The sequence below is a fragment of the Mercenaria mercenaria genome, chromosome 15 (assembly GCF_021730395.1).
Source record: "Mercenaria mercenaria strain notata chromosome 15, MADL_Memer_1, whole genome shotgun sequence".
Classification (NCBI taxonomy): domain Eukaryota; kingdom Metazoa; phylum Mollusca; class Bivalvia; order Venerida; family Veneridae; genus Mercenaria; species Mercenaria mercenaria.
In genome coordinates, this window is record NC_069375.1 from 7,064,278 (window position 1) to 7,087,645 (window position 23,368).

The 23,368-nt window shown below is 38.1% G+C and overlaps 1 protein-coding gene and 1 long non-coding RNA gene across 2 annotated transcripts in view; one reads left to right on the forward strand and one right to left on the reverse strand.

Moving 5' to 3' along the window:
• The window catches only part of LOC123537324 (60S ribosomal protein L7a-like), a 30,461-nt gene extending 23,157 nt beyond the window's left edge, over window positions 1–7,304 (forward strand). The window contains exons 6-7 of the mRNA XM_045321041.2: window positions 3,814–3,883; window positions 7,157–7,304. Of these exons, the coding sequence (XP_045176976.1) occupies window positions 3,814–3,883; window positions 7,157–7,261 (175 nt within the window). The 3' untranslated portion in view covers window positions 7,262–7,304. The remainder of the gene's footprint in view (window positions 1–3,813; window positions 3,884–7,156) is intronic.
• The window catches only part of LOC128548893 (uncharacterized), a 191,344-nt gene extending 179,932 nt beyond the window's left edge, over window positions 1–11,412 (reverse strand). Inside the window, exons 1-2 of the long non-coding RNA XR_008367325.1 lie at window positions 9,996–11,412; window positions 9,323–9,837 (exon numbers count right to left, since the gene is read on the reverse strand). This is a non-coding gene — a long non-coding RNA (uncharacterized LOC128548893). The remainder of the gene's footprint in view (window positions 1–9,322; window positions 9,838–9,995) is intronic.
• Window positions 11,413–23,368: the final 11,956 nt, after the last annotated feature.

Consider the following 23,368-nt stretch of genomic DNA (forward strand, 5'->3'; position numbering starts at 1 on the left):
CGCCTTGGTAGCCTAGTAGTAGAGCGTCCGCTTTGAGTGCGGGAGGTCGTGGGTTCAATCCCTGGCCGCGTCATACCAGAGACGTAAAAAATGGTACTAGTAGCTTCCTCGCTTGGCGCTCAGCATTAAGAGGATAGTGCTAGGACTGGTCAGCCCGGTGTCAGTATAATGTGACTGGGTGGGGTATCATGCCACGTGTCTACGGCGTGATATTCCAATGAGGCAGCACTATAAAGTTGGGCATTGTGCTCACTGCTACAAGTAGACACCGTTGTTTATATGACTGAAAAATTGTTGAAAAAGACGTTAAACCTGAACACACACACACAGAGGCAGGGGTCTAGCTAGGTCCAAATTTTTGGGAGAAGTCACTTCTCCCTCAAGCTGTTTTAGGGAGAAGTGGGGAGACTTTAGGGAGAAGTGGGAAGACTTTCTACCGCAATGATGTTGAGTGATTCGAAAGGTGGCTGTAATTTTCTTGTTTCTTGATAAAAAACATTGATGTGACCGTTCATTTTCTTAGTTAGATCATTTCCCATACAGTGGTTATCGTTTTCTTACAAAATTCTGAAAAAAAGTCGTTTTCAAAATTCAAGCCGATGCTATAAATGTAACACGCCGAATTTTGGTTATATCTTGTACATGTATGAAGTGTTTATTATTAACACCGAGCAAAGAAGTAGACGTGTATTTATTTTTTATAGCTCTTTGCACCGAGTCATTCACCGAAGAATGTCAGTATCTCACTCGAAATATAAAACTGAAAGTAAAATGTGTACAGTAATCTAGAAATACATATTCAAATAAATTCATCGATGGGAGTCAATTTAACGTAGTTAATACATTACATGTCGTTCTTTTATCATAGATAACAAATAATTGTGAACCATATTCCAATTAATCGCATAGTTAATCAGCAGTTTCTTTAATAAAACATTGGTTTTTTTTGCACTCGAACATGTTGACAATTAACGCGAAGTGTCAAAGATGTAAACGCGGCGCTGATTGGCTTAACACAATAGACTCTGGTGTATCGGATAATTTGATTCGCTTTCACACTTCTCGGCATAATCTCGCAAGTACCTGAGGTAGGCGGAGCTTAAATTATGCTGCCGGCGTGTGTTTGTGTATTCGACACTCATTATGACACGGTGCAAATTGTCAACAGTCTGGGTAGCAGTAATTAGCGAGTGCGGAAATCAGTACTTAGCGAGTGCGGAAATCAAAGAAAATCGGGCGACTTGCATTTCGCTTTGAGGTTAGATTTGAGCGAAGTTTGAATTTCTAGAGCGCCTATTTCGCTCAAGTCGCCCAGTCAGGAGAGCCCTGAGAGGACAAGTTTCATAACTAGTATATATTTTGTTTTCAAAGTTATGTCCCTTCAACTTTCAGGTTAAAGTTTTGCATGTAAGCAGGTTTCTCAAAGAAAGGAACACTTTAACACTTGAGATCAGTAGATGCCATTTAAGTAAACTTTCTTGAGATTGGTTCATAGGCACAGCTTCTTAGATGCCTGTGATATTTTACCAAATATCTGTGCAGTATAGTATAGTGTTACTGATTCTGTATTTTTTCTAGCTATTGACTTCAGCTGCATTGCTTAGTTTGAACTGTATAGTGCAAATGATGATTGTCAACGCCCTATATCTAAGTTGTTGATTGACAATGATATACATTAGTCTTTCTGATGCACTATATTCTACCAAAAGATTTTATAACCCATAGAGATTGAAAGATCCTGCATTCTAACGCAACACAAACTCTTGATATATCACTCATTATGATAAGTTATGTTAAAATGTCAAGTACTTGCAGAAAACTAAGATCTGCTGGCTTGGATGTATTTTAGCTAAGTATTAAATGGTAATGATGAAGCATTGAACTGTGACGTGAATAAATCTTCCAAATAACCACCTGTTTCAAGGATATAAATTGGGAAAACTTCCCAGTTAAAGGGAAATGCATCTGTTGTGGAATTACTTGACCGTCTGTGCTGTTGATTTAAACCATGAAGGATCTTTTTATGGAAGGAAGCTGTCCAGCTTGCTAGCACCAGGACTGCCTGCCCCTGCATACAGTAGGACTGGTTTCACCAAGGTGCCTGAAATAGTATGCAGGTTGCCATTATTGTTGGAAAGTTGTACCATGAACTAAATGGTGTCTCTGTGAATTAAAACCTACAGGGGAACTATATTTGTTTGTGGTAGAACACTGCCACTGTTATTTTGATTCCCAACACATCTAGATATAGATTGGTCTTTAACTTTTTGGGGAGAGGTAAAAAATTTATTTAACTAAAAAAAAACTTCCCTTTAGAAGTTAAAGGTGCAAGATGGAAAATGATGAGAAATTGAACTCTCTCACTGAGCTGGTGATGTCAAAAGTTCTTCTGACCATCTTGCATGTTGTTTTCAAACCTCAAGGAGTAATTATTATTACATTACAGTAATTAGAATCAAATGAAGTAAATGAATCACTTCATCTTACAGCTCGAAAAAAATGTGTAATCATTACTGTTACAATCACATTTACCCCAGTTCTAGTAATGACTCGCGTTGCTACTGTACAGAAGTTGAGGGAATGATTTGATGTGGTAGAGGGGGAAGGTTGTCTTAAGTAGGAGCATACGGTGTGGGTGATGAATTTCAATGCTCTATATCTTAGTTGAAACACAATGATGGCTTTCTGGTATGCTGTATTTTAGCTTCATTTGCTGAGCAGTTCGTTGTTTTTTGGTTTATTGAAATTTGAATGATCTTGAAGATGGTATATGATGGAAAATTGAACTCTCTCACTGAGTTATGTGATGTCATTACTTTTTCTGACTAACCATCAGCAAGGATGACAAATAGTACACAAGATTCCAGTATGTTTGTGTTGTTTGGCAGCCATTTATAAAGTTAACAGTTTCTGGTTTGCAATGCACAAGCATAATTTTCAGTTTTATACTAGGGTAAAATTGAAGAATTTTCTAGGGCTGTACATTATTGTGTGGGTTGGAGTTGAATATTTTCTGTTAGGGCTATACTTTATTCTCTGTTTTGACATGTTATAGTTAATAAAAGTCACAGGTTTCAGAAAATGCATTCAATGATACAGTGTATATGATGAATTTCAATGCCCTATATCTATATTGTTGATTGTCTGTGATATACATTAGTCTTTCTGATGCACTGTATTTGTCAATTAAAGATTGACAAGTCATGTTGAGAAAGGGGGTGTAAAAATGAGCATTAACTTGTCACTTACAAGAATACTGTCCCACTGAGATCTCTCTTGTGCACTTGTAATAAAACTTACTCTGTCTAGATTTGTATGTTAGATTGAATGGATGTCATTTCAGTTCTCATCATAATTATTAGTGTATAGGGTGTATATTACTACTCACCTTGGAAAACACAACTTCGTATCTACAAGAATAAACACTACAGAAGGGTATTCCTTCACTTTAATTCTAATAAATAGGGTAGGGATATTGACAATGAATATGAAATCTGTCTGTCACAGAGCTGATTCTTATGAACAATCTGTGCTAATTGTCTAAATGATGAAAAATCATATGCAATTAAACTTTCACGTCTCCCCATCTCTTTGCAAGGTTTGTTTCAAAAGACTATTAAAGTTTTTGCCAGACAGTAAGCTATTGACCATTATAAATATATAGGGTTGCGTTAATAGAAATTTATGACTGCTTGATTATAAGTGAACAGCTGACGGGGGAGGGGGTGGGGAGGGGAACAGCCTTCAGCTTTATTATTAAATGACAGCCTAAGTATGTAATCAAGAATCATTTTACATGTTTCTATATTTCAGTGAGGACAGAAATGCTCTAAACAAAGTATCAGATGCTGTGAGAACCAACTTCAATGACAGAGTTGACGAGGTACGTGTTGCTTGTATATGATATATTTTGCCTGTGTTACACTTTTGGCTTATGGACGCCTTAATGACAATCAGCAGTTTCCATTCTGTCACTTTAATCTATTGTGATTTCAGCATATTCTGTTAAACTTAATAAGAAACAAAATCTGTTTTGGCTTGAGAATGCTGAAATAGCGTATGGTGATGCATAATCAAACAGAAATTTCTGACTGCCATATGCATCCACTACCTTAACTATTAAAGGCAAACATAATGCATCAGTAAAACTGTTCAAGTTGATGATCTAACCATAATAACAATACAGGGAAAAAAAGGAAAAGGAGACAAAGGAGAAAAATTTGAACAGCACAGAATTTTTTCCCCTTGAATATTCAGGAGATAGTGGGAGTAATTTGGGTCGTTTTAACAGATTCTTTATGTATTATTTGTCAGTTGATATATTGATACAGTAATTTAAATCCTGTTTAATATGTATTACATAATTTGTTCCATCTATATGATTTGTCAGTTGATTATAAGGATCTTACATGCCTGCCTGTGTAAGACTGGGTTTTCCCTACCCGAGGGACAGTGCGGAATGGAAAACCAAGTGTTAGCGAGGTTTTTAGCTCACCTGTCACAAAGTGACAAGGTGAGCTTTTGTGATCGTGCAGTGTCCGTCGTCCGTGCGTGCGTAAACTTTTCCTTGTGACATCTCTAGAGGTCACATTTTTCATGGGATCTTTATGAAAATAGGTCAGAATGTTCATCTTGGTAAATTCTAGGTCAAGTTCGAAACTGGGTCACGTGCCTTCAAAAACTAGGTCAGTAGGTCTAAAAATAGAAAAACCTTGTGACCTCTCTAGAGGCCATATATTTCACAAAATCTTCAAGAAAATTGGTCAGAATGTTCACCTTGATGATATCTAAGTCAAGTTCGAAAGTGGGTCACGTGCCATCAAAAACTAGGTCAGTAGGTCAAATAATAGAAAAACCTTGTGACCTCTCTAGAGGCCATATTTTCCATGGGATCGGTATGAAAGTTGGTCTGAATGTTCATCTTGATGATATCTAGGTCAGGTTCGAAAGTGAGTCACGTGCCATCAAAAACTAGGTCAGTAGGTCAAATAATAGAAAAACCTTGTGACCTCTCTAAAGGCCATATTTTTCAATGGATCTTCATGAAAGTTGGTCAGAATGTTCATCTTGATGATATCTATGTCAAGTTTGAAACTGGGTCATGTGCTTCAAAAACTAGGTCAGTAGGTCTAAAAATAGAAAAACCTTGTGACCTCTCTAGAGGCCATACTTGTGAATGGATCTCCATAAAAATTGGTCAGAATGTTCATCTTGATGATATCTAGGTCAAGTTGGAAAGTGGGTCACGTGCCGTCAAAAAGTAGGTCAGTAGGTCAAATAATGAAAAAAGGTTGTGACCTCTCTAGAGGCCATATTTTTCATGGGATCTGTATGAAAGTTGGTCTGAATGTTTATCTTGATGATATCTAGGTCAAGTTTGAAACTGGGTCAACTGCGATCAAAAACTAGGTCAGTAGTTCTTGAAATAGAAAAACCTTGTGACCTCTCTAGAGTTATACCCTTGAATGGATCTTCATGGAAATTGGTCAGAATGTTCACCTTGATGATATCTAGGTCAAGTTTGAAACTGGGTCACGTGCCTTCAAAAACTAGGTCAGTAGGTCTAAAAATAGAAAAACCTTGTGACCTCTCTAGAGGCCATAATTTTCAATGGATCTTCATGAAAATAGGTCAGAATGTTCACCTTGATGATATCTAGGTCAAGTTTCAAACTGGGTCACGTGCGGTCAAAAACTAGGTCAGTAGGTCTAAAAATAGAAAAACCTTGTGACCTCTCTAGAGGCCATATATTTCACAAAATCTTCAAGAAAATTGGTCAGAATGTTCACCTTGATGATATCTAAGTCAAGTTCGAAAGTGGGTCACGTGCCATCAAAAACTAGGTCAGTAGGTCAAATAATAGAAAAACCTTGTGACCTCTCTAGAGGCCATATTTTCCATGGGATCGGTATGAAAGTTGGTCTGAATGTTCATCTTGATGATATCTAGGTCAGGTTCGAAAGTGAGTCACGTGCCATCAAAAACTAGGTCAGTAGGTCAAATAATAGAAAAACCTTGTGACCTCTCTAAAGGCCATATTTTTCAATGGATCTTCATGAAAGTTGGTCAGAATGTTCATCTTGATGATATCTATGTCAAGTTTGAAACTGGGTCATGTGCTTCAAAAACTAGGTCAGTAGGTCTAAAAATAGAAAAACCTTGTGACCTCTCTAGAGGCCATACTTGTGAATGGATCTCCATAAAAATTGGTCAGAATGTTCATCTTGATGATATCTAGGTCAAGTTGGAAACTGGGTCACGTGCCATCAAAAAGTAGGTCAGTAGGTCAAATAATGAAAAAAGGTTGTGACCTCTCTAGAGGCCATATTTTTCATGGGATCTGTATGAAAGTTGGTCTGAATGTTTATCTTGATGATATCTAGGTCGAGTTTGAAACTGGGTCACGTGCGGTCAAAAACTAGGTCAGTAGTTCTTGAAATAGAAAAACCTTGTGACCTCTCTAGAGTTATACCCTTGAATGGATCTTCATGGAAATTGGTCAGAATGTTCACCTTGATGATATCTAGGTCAAGTTTGAAACTGGGTCACGTGCCTTAAAAAACTAGGTCAATAGGTCAAATAATAGAAAAACCTTGTGACCTCTCTAGAGACCATATTTTTCAATGGATCTTCATGAAAATTGGTCAGAATTTTATCTTGATAATATCTAGGTCAAGTTTAAAACTGGGTCACATGAGCTCAAAAACTAGGTCACTATGTCAAATAATAGAAAAAACGACGTCATACTCAAAACTGGATCATGTGGGAAGAGGTGAGCGATTCAGGACCATCATGGTCCTCTTGTTTATCCATGCTGTCCCGAGGGTAGGGAAAACAGCTGTCTTACACAGGCAAACATGTTAGATCATTTTTCTTGCCTATCATGTTCAAAATAGCTCGTGGAGACAAATAGGTTTGGGTATTTCTTGACATTATTTATAAAGTTTATGACGTCACAATGATTCCAGTACTATGTGACGTCACCTTAGTGCACGCTATTTTAGACAAGGTTTTTCCCTAGGGAAAGACGGGAATATCTATCCCCGGCGTGTGCTCGGATGAATGTATACTTTCCCCGCTAGGTAAGCAAGAAATATCGATACAGTGATTTAAATCATTTAACACAGTGTTAATATACTTAATTTTAATATTTCAGATCCGTCGTCACTGGGGAGGTGGCATAATGGGAAGCAAATCACAAGCCCGCATTGCCAAGATAGAAAAAGCAAAAGCTAAAGAAATTGCACAGAAAATGGGTTGAACTGTATTTATTCCTGGCAAATAAACCTTCTGAAAGAAAAAAATCTGTGTTTTGATTGCCAAGTATTCCTGTCTGGCTTAGGCTGCTCACCAAAGAATCAAGATGAGCTATTGGTGTAGATGGGTGTTCTAGAGTCTTCAATTTTACTGTTGATAGTCCCTTTCAGGTTCCCTGGATTACAGTTTGAACTTTGTTGTCCCATTTTTGCCTGGTCCATAATGACCTCCATATGACGATGTTACACACAACTCTGAGACGTAGCTCAAAGTACAAGGTCACACTTTATGGTCAATGGGGCCGTCAGTTGCCATTTGTGAAGGGATTTTGATTTTTAGCTCAACAAGGTAAGCTATCGTGATCGCCCATCATCTGTCCATAATTTCTTGTTAACATGATAGAGACCACATTATGCAAACAATTTTCATCAAACGCACACAAAAGTTATGGCCCATGAAATAGTCAAAAAATGCACATTTTCACCTAATGCACGGCTGGTAAACGCGCAATCCAATTCCTACTGGGAATACGCTAAAAATGGGTTGCGCGACTTCCGGTGCTGGTGCTGCGCATCAATATATACAAAATCGAGGTAGGTGGGTTTTTGTTTTTGTAAATAATGACACATTTACGAGTGCTTTCGAAAAAAAGCAAAATGCTATTCGACACAAAAATGAATAAAGATCATATGTGTGAAATACCAACTTATTAATTTAAGAATCAGCTCTGTTATCACGAAAACTCTGCTGGCTCGAGCTGTCAAAAAAGCATGGAATCATGAAAAATGCAAATTTTCTAACTCTTGTGCCTTCTTTCTGGAAATGTGATGCTTCTAATGATCAAACGCGTGTAAAACAGTCATGAATATTACATACACTTGAATGAAATGTTGCTTTTGGGGGAAAGATTGGCAAAAAATAACCGGGAATGGAGTTGCGCGTATACATTATATACATTATGATGTATACGAGCAACTCCATTCCCGGTGCGCAACCCCATTCCTGGTGATTTTTTTGTCAATTATGTCCCCGTAAGCAGGATTTGAAGCAAATAATTTTGATATTCGTTACTTCAAAACAGTTAAGTTATCATAAAAAGCATCAGATGTCCTCAGATTATGCATATGAGGTCAGAAACTTCCATTTTTGTTGATTTCATACTTTTTTCACGCTTCTTGTCGCCTGAGTTTTCGTGATAATAGAGCTGAATCATAAATTACAAACCAGATATTTTACACATGATGAATTATCATATTTGTGTCGAATAGCATTTTGCGAGAAAATTTATTCTTTTCTCATACTAAGCAAAAACATAACTTCACATACCTCAATTTCGTCTTTTTTTACGCGCAACACCAGCACCGGACGTTGCGCAACCCATTTTAAGCGTATTCCCGGCGGGAATTGGATTGCGCGTTTACCATCCGTGTAATGGCATGCCTAGCCCAAAAAGTATTTTATGTAAATTCATGAAACCTTGCATGAGTCTTTATCTTGACGTGACCTTGCACACTTGTTCTTGAGAATCTTGCTCTTATTACAGAGTTATGGCCCTTGAAATAGCCAAAATAGTTGATTTTTTAGCTCACCTGTCACAGGTGAGCTTTTGTGATTGCCCTTCGTCCATTCGTTCACAATTTTTTGTGAACACGATAGAGACCACAGTTTGCAATCAATTTTAATCAAACTTGCACACAACTTGTATTGGCATAATATCTCTGTTCCTTTCGAAAACTGGCCAGATCCCATCATGGGTTCAAGAGTAACGGCCCCTAAAAGGGCCAAAATTTGCTATTTTTGGCTTGTGAACACGATAGAGACCAGTTATGGCCCCTTAAAGGTCCAAAATTCGCTATTTTGGCTTTTGCAGCGATATAGAGACATCATTTATGGTTTGATTTGATACAAACTTGCAAAATATCTTCAACAACAATAAATCTTGGATTCCATGAATCTGTCAGAACCAATCATAGGTTCCGGAGTTATTTTATATCTTATTACCTCCCCAGAATTTAATCAAACTGGATTTGTATCGGTAAATACTTATTATTGTCATTAGTTTGACTAAGACAATCAGGGTAGATAACTATGGACTGATTTTATGTCGAATTACCTCCGTTTATTATGTCTCCCACCACACAGTGGTGTGGGAGACATATTGATTTACTCCAGTCTGTCTGTCACAAAGCTTGTCCGCACACCAAGTCGAACATTTCTCGTCCGATTTTCACCAAACTTAAACAAAATGTGTTTGACCACAAGACCTCGGCCAAGTTCGATAACTAGCAAAATCGGTCCAGGCGTATTGGAGTTATGGCCCTTGAGTTAACAAAAAACGGCTTTTTAGCTCACCTGTCACATAGTGACAAGGTGAGCTTTTGTGATAACCCTTTGTCCGTCGTCCGTCCGTCAACAATTTCTTGTCTGCACGATAATGGTTTCATTTATGATTTTATTTTAACCGAACTTGCACACAACTTGTATCACCATAAGATCTCGGTTCCTTTCTTGAACTGGCCAGATCCCATTATGGGTTCCAGAGTTATGGCCCCTGAAAGGGCCAAAATTAGCTATTTTGAGCTTGTCTGCACAATAGCAGCTTTATGATTTGATTTTTACCAAACTTGCACACAACTTGTATCACCATAAGATCTTGATTCCTTTCTGGAACTGGCCAGATTCCGTTATGGGTTCCAGAGTTATGGCCCCTGAAAGGCCCAAAAATTAGCTATTTTGACCTTGTCTGCACAATAGCAGCTTTATTTATGATTTGATTTTTACCAAACTTGCACACAACTTGTATCACCACAAGATCTTGGTTCCTTTCTGGAACTGGCCAGATTTCATTATGGGTTCCAGAGTTATGGCCCCTGAAGGGGTTAGAATTAGCTATTTTGACCTTGTCTGCCCAATAGCAGCTTCATTTACGATTTGATTTTAACTGAACTTGTGTCACCATAAGATCTTGGTTCCTTTCTTGAACCGGCTAGATCCCTTAATGGGTTCCAGAGTTATGGCCCCTGATAGGGCCGGAATTAACTATTTTGACCTTGTCTGCACAATAGCAGCTTCATTTATGATTTGAATTTAATCAAACTTGCACAAAACTTGTGTCACCAAAAGATCTTGGTTCCATTCTTGAACCGGCCAGATCCGATAATGGGTTCCAGAGTTGTGGCCCCTGAAAGGGCCAAAATTGGCTACTTTGACCTTGTCTGCACAATAGCAGCTTCATTTATGATTTGATTTTAACCAAACTTGCACACAACTTGTATCACCATAAGATCTCTGTTCTTTTTTATACGCCCGCAGGGACGTGTTATGTTATCACCTCGGTGTCCATCTGTCTGTCTGTGTGTTGGTTAGCAATTTCCCTTCCGCTCTGTAACTCTTGAACCCCTTGATGGATTTCAGAGAAACCCGACACAAATGTTCACTCATTGAAAGGATGTGCAGAGCGCATGTTTCGGATGCTAAATTCAATGTCAAGGTCACAGGGGTCAAAGGTCATATGACTTTTTAGCTCACCTGTCACAAAGTGACAAGGTGAGCTTTTGTGATCGTGCGGTGTCCGTCGTCCGTCTGTCCAAGCGTGCGTCCGTCCGTCCGTAAACTTTTGCTTGTGACCACTCTAGAGGTCACATTTTTCATGGGATCTTTATGAAAGTTGGTCAGAATGTTCATCTTGATGATATCTAGGTCAAGTTCGAAACTGGGTCACGTGCCGTCAAAAACTAGGTCAGTAGGTCTAAAAATAGAAAAACCTTGTGACCTCTCTAGAGGCCATATATTTCACAAGATCTTCATGAAAATTGGTCAGAATGTTCACCTTGATGATATCTAGGTCAAGTTCGAAAGTGGGTCACGTTCCATCAAAAACTAGGTCAGTAGGTCTAAAAATAGAAAAACCTTGTGACCTCTCTAGAGGCCATATATTTCATGGGATCTGTATGAAAATTGGTCTGAATGTTCATCTTGATGATATCTAGGTCAAGATCGAGACAGGGTCATGTGTGGTCAAAAACTAGGTCAGTAGGTCTAAAAATAGAAAAACCTTGTGACCTCTCTAGAGGCCATACTTGTGAATGGATCTCCATAAAAATTGGTCAGACTGTTCACCTTGATGATATCTAGGTCAAATTTGAAACTGGGTCATGTGCCTTAAAAAACTAGGTCAGTAGGTCAAATAATAAAAAAACCTTGTGACCTCTCTAGAGGCCATACTTTTCATGGGATCTGTATGAAAGTTGGTCTGAATGTTCATCTTGATGATATCTAGGTCAAGTTTGAAACTGGGTCAACTGCTATCAAAAACTAGGTCAGTAGGTCTAAAATTATTAAAATCTTTTGACCTCTCTAGAGGCCATATTTTTCAGTGGATCTTCATGAAAATTGATCTGAATATTCACCTTGATGATATCTAGGTCAGTTTCGAAACTGGGTCACGTGCGGTCAAAAACTAGGCCAGTAGGTATAAAAATAGAAAAACCTTGTGACCTCTCTAGAGGCCATATTTTTCATGAGATCATGAAAATTAGTGAGAATGTTCACCTTGATGATATCTATGTCAAGTTCAAAACAGGGTCACGTACCTTCGAAAACTAGGTCAATAGGTCAAATAATAGAAAAACCTTGTGACCTCTCTAGAGACCATATTTTTCAATTGATCTTCATGAAAATTGGTCAGAATTTTTATCTTGATAATATCTAGGTCAAGTTCAAAACTGGGTCACATGAGCTCAAAAACTAGGTCACTATGTCAAATAATAGAAAAAACGACGTCATACTCAAAACTGGGTCATGTGGGAAGAGGTGAGCGATTCAGGACCATCATGGTCCTCTTGTTTATGTGAATATTGCTCTGCATTTGCGTTGCATTGCAGTGCTCTTGTTCTTATTTGGCAGATCCTTCTTTTGTTTGCTTACAATATTTTTTAGCTCACCTGTCACATAGTGAAAAGGTTAGCTTTTGTGATCACCCTTCGTCAGTCGTCAGTCCATCCGTCCGTCCGTCAACAATTTCTTGTCTGCACGATAGTGGTTTCATTTATGATTTTATTTTAACCAAACTTGCACACAACTTGTATCACCATAAGATCTCGGTTCCTTTCTTGAACTGGCCAGATCCCATAATGGGTTCCAGAGTTATGGCCCCTGAAAGGGCCAAAATTAGCTATTTTGACCTTGTCTGCACAATAGCAGCTTCATTTATGATTTGATTTTAACAAAACTTGCACACAACTTGTATCACCATAAGATCTTTGTTCCTTTCTTGAACTGGCCAGATTCCATTATGGATTCCAGAGTTATGGCCCCTGAAAGGGCCAGAATTAGCTATTTTGACCTTGTCTGCACAATAGCAGCTTCATTTATGATTTGAATTTAATCAAACTTGCACAAAACTTGTGTCACCATAAGATCTTGATTCCTTAGTTGAACCGGCCAGATCCCATAATGGGTTCCAGAGTTATGGCCCCTGAAAGGGCCAAAATTAGCTATTTTGACCTTGTCTGCACTATAGCAGCTTCATTTATGATTTGATTTTAACCAAACTTGCACACAACTTGTATCACCACAAGATCTTGGTTCCTTTCTTGAACTGGCCAGATTTCGTCATGGGTTCCAGAGTTATGGCCCCTTAAAGGGCCAAAATAGGCTATTTTGGCTTTGCAGCCATATAGAGACTTCATTTATGGTTTTATTTGATACAAACTTCCAAAATAACTTCAACAACAATAATTCTTGGATTCCATGACAAATCAGATCCAAGCGTAGGTTCAGAGTTATTTTATATCTGATTACCTCCCCTGATTGTAATCAAAATGGATTTATATCAGTAAGTACTTATAGGACTTATTTGAAATTTCATTATTGTCATTAGTTGGACTAAGCCAATCAGGGTAGACAACTATGGACTGATTTTATTTCAAATTACCTCCCTTTATTTCAAATTTAAATGGGTATATCTCCGTAACTAATGAAGATACTGATCTGAAATTTCATTTATGTCAACAGATTTATTTGGCAGATCCTTCTTTTGTTCACTTACAATAAAATTTTTTTTAAATTACTTCCCTTTTACGTTACTATAAGTAGCTTATTTTTAGTAACTTTTTTATTATTGGCCATAGGGAAACACCGAGACCACTTTTCTGTGGTACAACATGGATGGTTCCTCCAATTTTTAGGTGTATTTTGACATATCTGTACCTTGTAAGAATTTTTTTTTCTTTTTGGTTAAATTTCTTCCCTTTGTTGTTACTGTCCTTTGGACTTGGATATTTTTCTAAGGACCTTCTTGTCCTCAAGTGCAGTGATAACAGGTGAGCGATATAGGGCCATCATGGCCCTCTTGTTTTATTACTTCCCTTTTATGTTACTATAAATAGCTTATTTAGTAACTTTTTTATTATTGGCCATAGGGAAAAACTGAGACCACTTTTCTGTGGTACAACATGGATGGTACCTCCAGTTTTTAGGTGTATTTTGACATATCTGTACCTTGTAAGAATATTTCCTTTTTGTTTTTGGTTAAAGCAATGGTACTCAGGTGAGCGATACAGGGCCATCATGGCCCTCTTGTTTACTCTTGTCCGCACTCAAAAGTCGAACATTTCTCATCCGATCTTCACCATACTTGAACATAATGTGTTTGATCTGAGACCTCGGCCAAGTTTGATAACTAACCAAATCAGTCTGGGCATTTTGGAGTTACGGCCCTTGAATTACCGAAAAATCCTCCTTTCTAGCTCACCTGAGCCAAAGGCTCATGGTGAGCTTTTGTGACCGCGCAATGTCGTGCAGTGTGCGTCGTGTGTCCGTCAAAAATTTCTAAAAAAATCTTGAAAACCACTGGGCAGAATTACACCAATCTTCATAGGAATGATCCTTGGGTGGCCCCCTTTCAAAATTGTTCAAAGAATTGAATTCCATGCAGAACTCTGGTTGCCATGGCAACCGAAAGGAAAAACTTTAAACATCTTCTTGTCCAAAACCACAGGGCCTAGGGCGTTGATATCTGGTGTGTAGCATCATCTAGTGGTCCTCTACCAAAATTGTTCAAATTATCCCCCTAGGGTCAAATATGGCCCCTCCCTGGGGGTCACATGGTTTATATAGACTTATATAGGGAAAACTTTGAAAATCTTCTTGTACAAAACCACACGGCCTAGGGCTTTGATATTTGGTATGTTACATCATCTAGTGGTCCTCTACCAAGATTGTTCAAATTATCCCCCTAGGGTCAAATGTGGCCCTGCCCTGGGGGTCCCAAATTTTACATAGACTTATATAGGAAAAAAAGTTTAAAAATCTTTTGTCTGAAACCAGAACACTTAGACCTTTGATATTTGGTTTGTAGCATTGTATTACGGTCCTCAACCAAAATTGTTCAAATTGTACCCCTTGGGTGAAAAGAGGCCCTACCCTGGGGGTCCCAAGTTTTATATAGAAAAAAGCTTTAAAAATCTTGTCTGAAACCATACAACCTAGGCTTTTGATATTTGGTGTGATGCATTGTCTAGTAGTCCTCTACCAAAATTTTTCAAATTATGCCCCTGGGGTGAAAAGAGGCCCCGCCCTGGGGTCACTTAGTTATTATGTGAGTTATATAGGGAAAATACTTAAAAAAATCATCTGATCCTATTTCTAAGACTGTTTAATTATAATTATATGATGACCCCAAGTAATATGATGTCACTTGACTGTGACCTTGACCTACTGACCTACTTTCTTGTTTTTTAAGATACAGCCTTGAAATTTACATACAAAGTTTTGCACACAAATCGTAAAACTGAATTTCATTGACCATGAATGTGACCTACTGACTTTCTTAATATTTTATCATCAGTTTGACATTTGAAACATATAGCTCATATTACTCAGGTGAGCAATCCAGGGTCATAATGACCCTCTTGTTTCTTTTTCATGTTGTCACATGAATGCTCAATGTGTATAGCAATACGTACCATATCATTGCATCTGTATCACGATATGTATTGTATTGTGAGACTAGCGCATCGTTACACCCCTACAGTAGATGACCCCAATAGATTTTGAGGTCAGTAGGTCAAAGATCAAAGTCACATTGACCCGGAACATTCTTTTATCATCATTTTGACATTTGAAACATGTAGCTCATATTACTCAGGTGAGTGATCCAGGGTCATCATGACCCTCTTGTTACTCTTGTCCGCTCTCATAACATTTCTCATCCAATCTCCACCAAACTTGAACAAAATGTGTTTGGCCATAAGACCCAAGTTCAATAACTAGCCAAATGCGCCTAGGCACTTGATTTATGGCCCTTGAATTACTGATTGGATCCACTCGTCCAGACCATCTAATTGGATTTACTCGTCTAAACCATCTAGAGAAACTAGACATTTTTCATAGGGGCAGTTGTGGGAGACATGCGCTTTTCTCAAAAGCATCTCTAGTTGTACCCCCCGACAACAAAGTTGTAAGGGGGGGTATACTGGTTGTCTGTCTGTCTGTCCGTCGGTCCGTAGACGCAATCTTGTGCGCATCATCTCTCTTTATCCCCTTGACAGAATTTAATGAAACTTCACACAAGTGATCAGTACCAACAGTAGTTGTGCATGGGGCATGTTAGGTTCTTTTAGAAAAAAAATTTGCAGAGTTATGGGACTTTGTTTTTTTGTTACTATACTATATACATAGACACAATCTTGTGTGCACCATCTCTCCTCATCCCCTTGACACAATTTAATGAAACTTCACACAAGTGATTAGTACCAACAGTAGTTGTGCATGGGGCATGTTAGGTTCTTTTAGAAAAAAATTTGCAGAGTTATGGGACTTTGTTTTTTTGTTACTATACTATATACATAGACACAATCTTGTGCGCACCATCTCTCCTCATCCCCTTGACACAATTTAATGAAACTTCACACAAGTGATCAGTAACAACAGTAGTTGTGCATGGGGCATGTTAGGTTCTTTCAGCGACAAAAATTGCAGAGTTATGGGACTTTGTTTCTTGTTAACATACTATGTACATACAGTCTGCATATGCAATCTTGTGCGTGCCCAATCTACCAAACCCTTGCACACAATTTAATGAAACTTCACACAAGTGATCAGTACCAACCCTAGTTGTGCATGGTACATGTTACATTCTTTTAGATAAATATTCTGCATAGTTATGGGACTTTGTTTTTTGTTACTATACTGTATACATACAGTCTATATACATACAGTCCACATAATTATGCAATCTTGTGTGCGTCAAATTGCAATGTACTGTGTCAGTGCATGCGGGGGGTACATTCATCACCTTTAGTGATAGCGCTAGTTTCAAATTAAAAAGGGTATATCTCCGTAACTAATGAAGATACTAATCTGAAATTTCATTTATGCCATCAGATTTACTTGGACAATCAGTGAAGATGCATATTGACTGAATTTATGACAAATTACCTCCCTTTATTTTTTAGCTCACAAGAGCACAAAGTGCTCATGGTGAGCTATTGTGATCACGCTGTGTCCGTCGTGCATCCGTTTGTCGTCAACTATTGTGTTTAAATGACGTCTCCAAAACCACTGAATGGATTTTGATGAAACTTGGCCTGGATGTTCCTTGGATGGTTCTCTACCTGGATGGTTCTCTACCAAAGTTGTTCAAATGGTCCTGCTTTGTTGCACATAGGGGCCACCCAGAGCCATAAATAGAAAAATCTTTAAACAACATCTCCTAAACCACTGGACCGATTTTGAAGTAATTTCACACAAATGGTCCTTATGTCACCCTCTACCAAGATTGTTCAAATTTTGCCGATTCGTCAAAAAACATAGCCGCCAGGGGTGGGTCACTTTTCCCTATATATATATATAGTGGAAACTTTAAAAATCTTCAAAATCTTTTAAAATAATTTAAGACAAATGGTCTTTGTGTGACCCTCTACCAAGATTGTTCAAATTATTCCAATTTGTCAAAAAACATTGCCGCCAGAGGGCGTGGTTGTTTTTTCCTATATGTATATAGTGGAAACTTTAAAAATCTTGTGTGAAACTCCTGGCCCAATTTTAAATAATTTAAGACAAATGGTCCTTCTGTGACCCTCTACCAAGATTATTCAAATTATTCCGATTTGTCAAAAAACATGGCCGCCAGAGGGCGTGGTTACTTTTTCCTATATGTATATAGTGGAAACTTTAAACATCTTCTTGTGTGAAACTGCTTGCCTGATTTTAAAGTAATTTTACACAAATGGTCCTTGTGTGACCCTCTACCAAGATTGTTCAAATTATTCCGATTCGTCAAAAAACATGGCTGCCAGGGGGCGTGGTCACTTTTCCCTATATGTATATGGTGGAAATTTAAAAAATCATCTTTTGTGAAACTGTTGCCTTGATTTTAAAATAATTTTACACAAATGGTCCTTCTGTGACCGTCCGATTTTGATTTGTCAAAAAACATGGCCGCCAGAGAGCGTGGTTACTTTTCCCTATATGTATATAGTGGAAACTTTAAAAATTATGTGACATATGTCTATAATATAGGCTAACATAGAAGAAACCTAACTCTGTACTTGTACCATTACATAAATACAAATGCACTTGAAGCCTTGTACAGGTGAGCGCTTTAGGGTCAATGACCCTCTTGTTTATGTAAATGAATATACCAGACAGCTTCTAATGAGATTGGTTTGATACCTTATTTATGACTTCCATGGTAAGAAATAGATAACAGAACATTTATCAATATGAATACGTTTCTAATGTATTGTTGTAAAGGCTTGTACTCTGTATCTTCTACATGCATTTACCAATGTATGATTACCTCCCCTGATTTTAATCAAAATGGATTTATCTCTAAGTACTTATAGGACTCGTTTGAAATTTCATTATCATTAGTTGGACTGAGACAGGGTAAATAACTATGGACTGATTTTATGTCAAATTACCTCCCATTGTTTCAAATTAAAATGGGTGTATCTCGGTAACCAATGAAGATACTGATTTGAAATGTCATTTATGCCATCAGATGGACTTGGACAATCAGGGTAGATAACTTTTGACTGAATTTATGACAAATTACCCTTTATTTTATGTAAATGAATATACCTCAGCAGCATCTAATGAGATTGGTTTTATGTTGTTTAAGTCTTCCAGGGTAAGGAATAGTCATGCTAGTACAAAAATGCAGCATTTGAGTGAAGGACCCTCAAACTTGGTATGGAGATTGGCCCTGACTAGTATGTGACCCATAGGTCAAAAGGGACTGTTACAAGAAAATAGTTATCCTGATGGTATTTAATGTGTATGCCTATGTGATTTATGTCAAAACTTGATCTTACCATAAAGAGCAATGGTACTCAGGTGAGCGATATAGGGCCATCATGGCCCTCTTGTTTGTGATGCTTATTATAACCTTGAATAATGAATCCTTTATATAAAATGTTTGTTGAGGCTATACCTCCTTAAGACTGCTAACATTTGAATTATTGCCCCTTATTTGTGACAAATGTACCATGTGTCCTACAGACATATTCAAGTTTATTCCCAGTAATACATGTACAAATTAAATACATACATCATAGTTTGAACAAGATAAGTTTGTGGGTTTTTTTTTGTTGGATTTAAACGTCGCACCGACACATGATAGGTCATATGGCTACTTTCCAGCTTTAATGGTGGAGAAAGACCCCAGGTGCCCCTCCATGCATTATTTCATCACGAGCGGGCACCTGGGTAGAACCACCTACCTTCCGTAAGCCAGCTTGAAGAATTCAACGCCCCGAGTGAGGCTCGAACCCACATCGATGAGGGGCAAGTGATTTGAAGTCAGCGTTGTTGATCTCTAGGCCAAGTTCGAAACTGGGTCATGTGGGGTCAAAATCTAGGTCACAAGGTCAAACCAAAGGAAAGACTTGTTAACACAAGATGCCACTTTTATGGCCCTATCTTCATGAAACTTAGAATGTTTCTTGATGATTCCTATACAAAGTTCGAAACTGGGTCATATTGGGGTCAAAAATTAGGTCACCCTCTCAAACGAAAGGCTTGTTGACACTAGGCCACATGTATGACCCTATCTTCATGAAACTTGGTAAGAATATTTATCTTGATGAGTCCAAGGCCAAGTTGGAAACTGGGTCATGTGGGGTAAAAAAAACTAGGTCACCACTTAAAGAAAAAGCTTGCACTTAAGAGGCCACATTTATAATCCTATCTTCATGAAACTTGGTCAGAATGTTTATCTTGATGATTCCAAGGCCAAGTTTCACAGGTGAGCGATATAGGGTCATCATGACCCTCTTGTTGTTTAAATGGTTCTGCTTGGTCCCTTTTTAGAGCCACTTGAGCTTAAAAGTAGAAGAATTTTTAAAAAGACGATTAACCCCTTCACGGATCTAAACTTGGTCTGTAGCATTATGTCAAACTCGAATATGCTCAAATGATTCAGCATGGCCCCATTTAGAGGCTGCACAAGCTGAAAATCGAAAAAAAAACCATTAAGAACAAGAGCTGTCTCCGTAGGATGACACATGCCCCCGATGGCACTTTGAATGAATAGTTATGGCCGATGTTAATAGTTTAGGACCTTTGACCTACGGAGCTGGGTCTTGCGCGCGACACATCGTCTTACTGTGTCACACATTCATGCATAGTTACTTTAAAATCCATGCATGAATGCCAAGGATATGGACCGGACATGCCCATCAATGCACTATCATGAAAAATGATCTTTAACGTCTAAGTATGACCTTAACCTTTGAGCTACGGACCTGGGTCTTGCGTGTGACACTTCGTCTTACTGTGGTACACATTTATGACAAGTTATTTGAAAATCCATCCATCAATGACAAAGATATGGACCGGACACGCCCATCAATGCACTATCCTTTAACGTCTAAGTGTGACCTGGACCTTTGAGCTACGGACCTGGGTCTTGCGCATTGCACGTCGTCTTACTGTGGTACACATTCATGCCAAGTTATTTGAAAATCCATCCATCGATGACAAAGATATGGACCGGACACGAAAATTGCGGACAGACCGACAGACAGACAGACGGTTCAAAAACTATGTATATGCCTCCCTTCGGGGGCATAAAAATAGCATTAAAGTGAAATCATTTGAACAAACGTGAGAGGACCACTCAAGAACGCTATACAGACCAAATTTGGTGGATCTTTTGAACTCTCGAACAAACTTTATTTGAACCTCACTCAAGTTCATACAAATGGTTCTGCTAGTCCTCTTTTTTGGGCCACCAGAGCTAAAAAAAACAGCATTAAACTACTTGTGAAACACCTTTTGTGCAAGTTCTCGAGCATTCTTCTTCCAAGTGACTCAATACCTCAAAATGATTATTCTCGAAGTGTGTGACTATACATGAGTTGTTGAGGACAACACAGTGAAATTAAGATGCAAACATGTACAATTTAAAATAACAAGAGCTGTCGGAGGACAGCAACGCTCGACTATTTAACAGCCTTGTCGCTTGAATGAATAAGAAAGTCGAAAAAGAGGCATAATTTAGTAAAAAAGTAAAATAGGGTTATGGAACCTGCATAGTGTTTATCAGCTCATGACAGTGGACAAGTGTATGAAGTTTCAATCCATTCCCATTAGTGGGTACTGAGATACCAGCTTACATATAAGAATTTAACCCAAAAACTCCTAAGTTGAAAAAGGGGCATAATTTTGTAAAATGCAAAGTTGAGTTATTGACCCTTTGCACTGCATGTCATATCATGACAGTGAACTAGTGTGTGAAGTTTCAATCCTTTCCCATTAGTGGATACTGAGATACCAGCTTACATACAAAAACTTAACCAAAAATTTATATGTTGAAAAAGGGGCATAATTTTGTAAAAAAGCAAAATAAAGTTATGGGACCTGCTTTGTGCATGTCAGATCATGACAATGAACAAGTGTGTGAAGTTTCAATCCATTCCCATTAGTGAGTACTGAGATACCAGCTTACATACAAAACCTTAACCAAAAAATTATAAGTCGAAAAAGGGGCATAATTTTGTAAAAAAGCAAAATAGAGTTATGGAACCTGTGCAATGTAAGTCAATTTATCACAGTAAATAAGTGTGTGAAGTCTCAATCCATTCCCACAAGTGGTTACTGAGATACCAGCTTACATACAAAACCTTAACCAAAAATTTCTAAGTCAAAAAAGGGGCATAATTTTGTAAAAAAGCAAAACAGATTTATGGAACCTGTGCAATGTAAGTCAGTTTATCACAGTGAATAAGTGTGTGAAGTTTCAATCCATTCCCACAAGTGGTTGCTGAGATACCAGCTTACATACAAAAACTTAACCAAATCGGGACGCGGACGCCGACGCATGGGCGAGTCCAATAGCTCTACTATTCTATGAATAGTCGAGCTAAAAATGCCCTGTATATTTACACGACTATTGTCTGGACTAGGCTGTACAACATGATGACTTTGGCTTTTTGACGGCGTTGTTGTAAAAAATTTCCATGGTAATTGATTCAGCAAGGTCATACCTCTACTTTGTTCAAATTGGGACACTTGACCCCCTTTAGAGGCGTCCAGAGTCAAAAATAGAAAATCCTTCAAACAACAGTTTTTCATGAACCACTATTGATCTTCAGCAAGCATATTTTGATGGTGTTGTCTCAGCTTTGTTCAGTGGGTTCTCTTTCACCCCGTAAGTGACCACCAGGGTTAAAAATAGATTTTTAACAACTGATCATAAAACGTGATGAACTACCAGCAAACTTGGTCTATAGATTAAGAATTCTTGGAGACTCCTCTCTCAATTTTTACCAACTGGTTGTATAAACATCTTTTAAAGTCCCAAGAAAAATATAAAATCTATAAATTGCTTTAAATCTGACATGAATTTCCTGTATGATGATCTTTAAAGGTGCAAACGTTTTTACTTGATCTGAGAGTGACCAAAGGCTGATAAACAACTGTCTGAATATTGTTGCATATGAACATGAGGCTTCGCTGAAGCATATACCAACACATGGAGTGGAGCTGAGAAGATTTTGTTAGTGTACATTTAATGGAACAAAGATGCATATGCTCTAACTGTTAACCTGTACATCTTTTATGGACCTCTCTCAAATTTGGTCGAATGCTTCTACTTGGGCCCTGTTAGAGGCCGCCATAGCTAGAAATAGATGAATCTTTAAATGATTTCTCACGACTGCTTTATGGAACATTACATAATTTGGCCTGTATCAGTCTTGCATTCACCTCTCACAAGTTTGTTCAACTGGTTTGGTTTGGCCTCCCTTTGGCGATGCTAGACCTACAAATTATGACTTCTAAAGAACCGCCTGAATGGATCTCTCTTAAATTTACGGGGCCATCGGTGTTAATAATAGAAACCCTTTATACAACTCGTGATCCGCATGAAAGAACTTCACTATACTTGGTCTATAGCATCCCAGGATGGACCTTTCTCAACGTTATTCAAAAGAATCTACGTGGCCCATTTAAGGGTCTGGCAGAGATAAACAAAAATCATATAAACAAATTCATATGATTTTCACCAAAGTTGCTCTGTAGCACCCTTGGTTTGACCACCAGTTTGCATTTTGGGGTCGTATCAACAAGAAATAGTAAAAACACCTTTTTTATTTGTTAAATTCACCGAACTTAAATTGGTCTTAAGCAAGGTCAGAAATTCATAGTCCTCCCCTGGTTAGCGATTTAGGCCCATCTGGGCATTTTGTTGAAGAGCACGTCCCTCCTTTGGTAGATCATTTTGTTTAGAGAACACTTTGCTATTATATTTGTCAAAATACATATGACGATTTCCTGCCTTACCAATCAATAATTGGAAAACATTGACATAAAGTGGTCAATCTTCTTCTTGGTCACTTTTATTTTTTAAGGGTCATTATAATGATTATGTTAGAGGTCATTTCCCGTAAGACTGTCAATGGTCGAAGTACATAGGATCACTAGATCCCCTAATATTTTGACGATCAAGGTCACAGAACCCGGGACAGTGAAAATGATTTCCAATTAATACTGGCTTTGGTCTAAGACCTGTCGAACTTCACAAATAATTGCAAGTGGTCTGCAGATGATCCTACTGGTTAGGTCAGTAGTTCAAAGGTTAATGTTACAGTGATCACGTGAG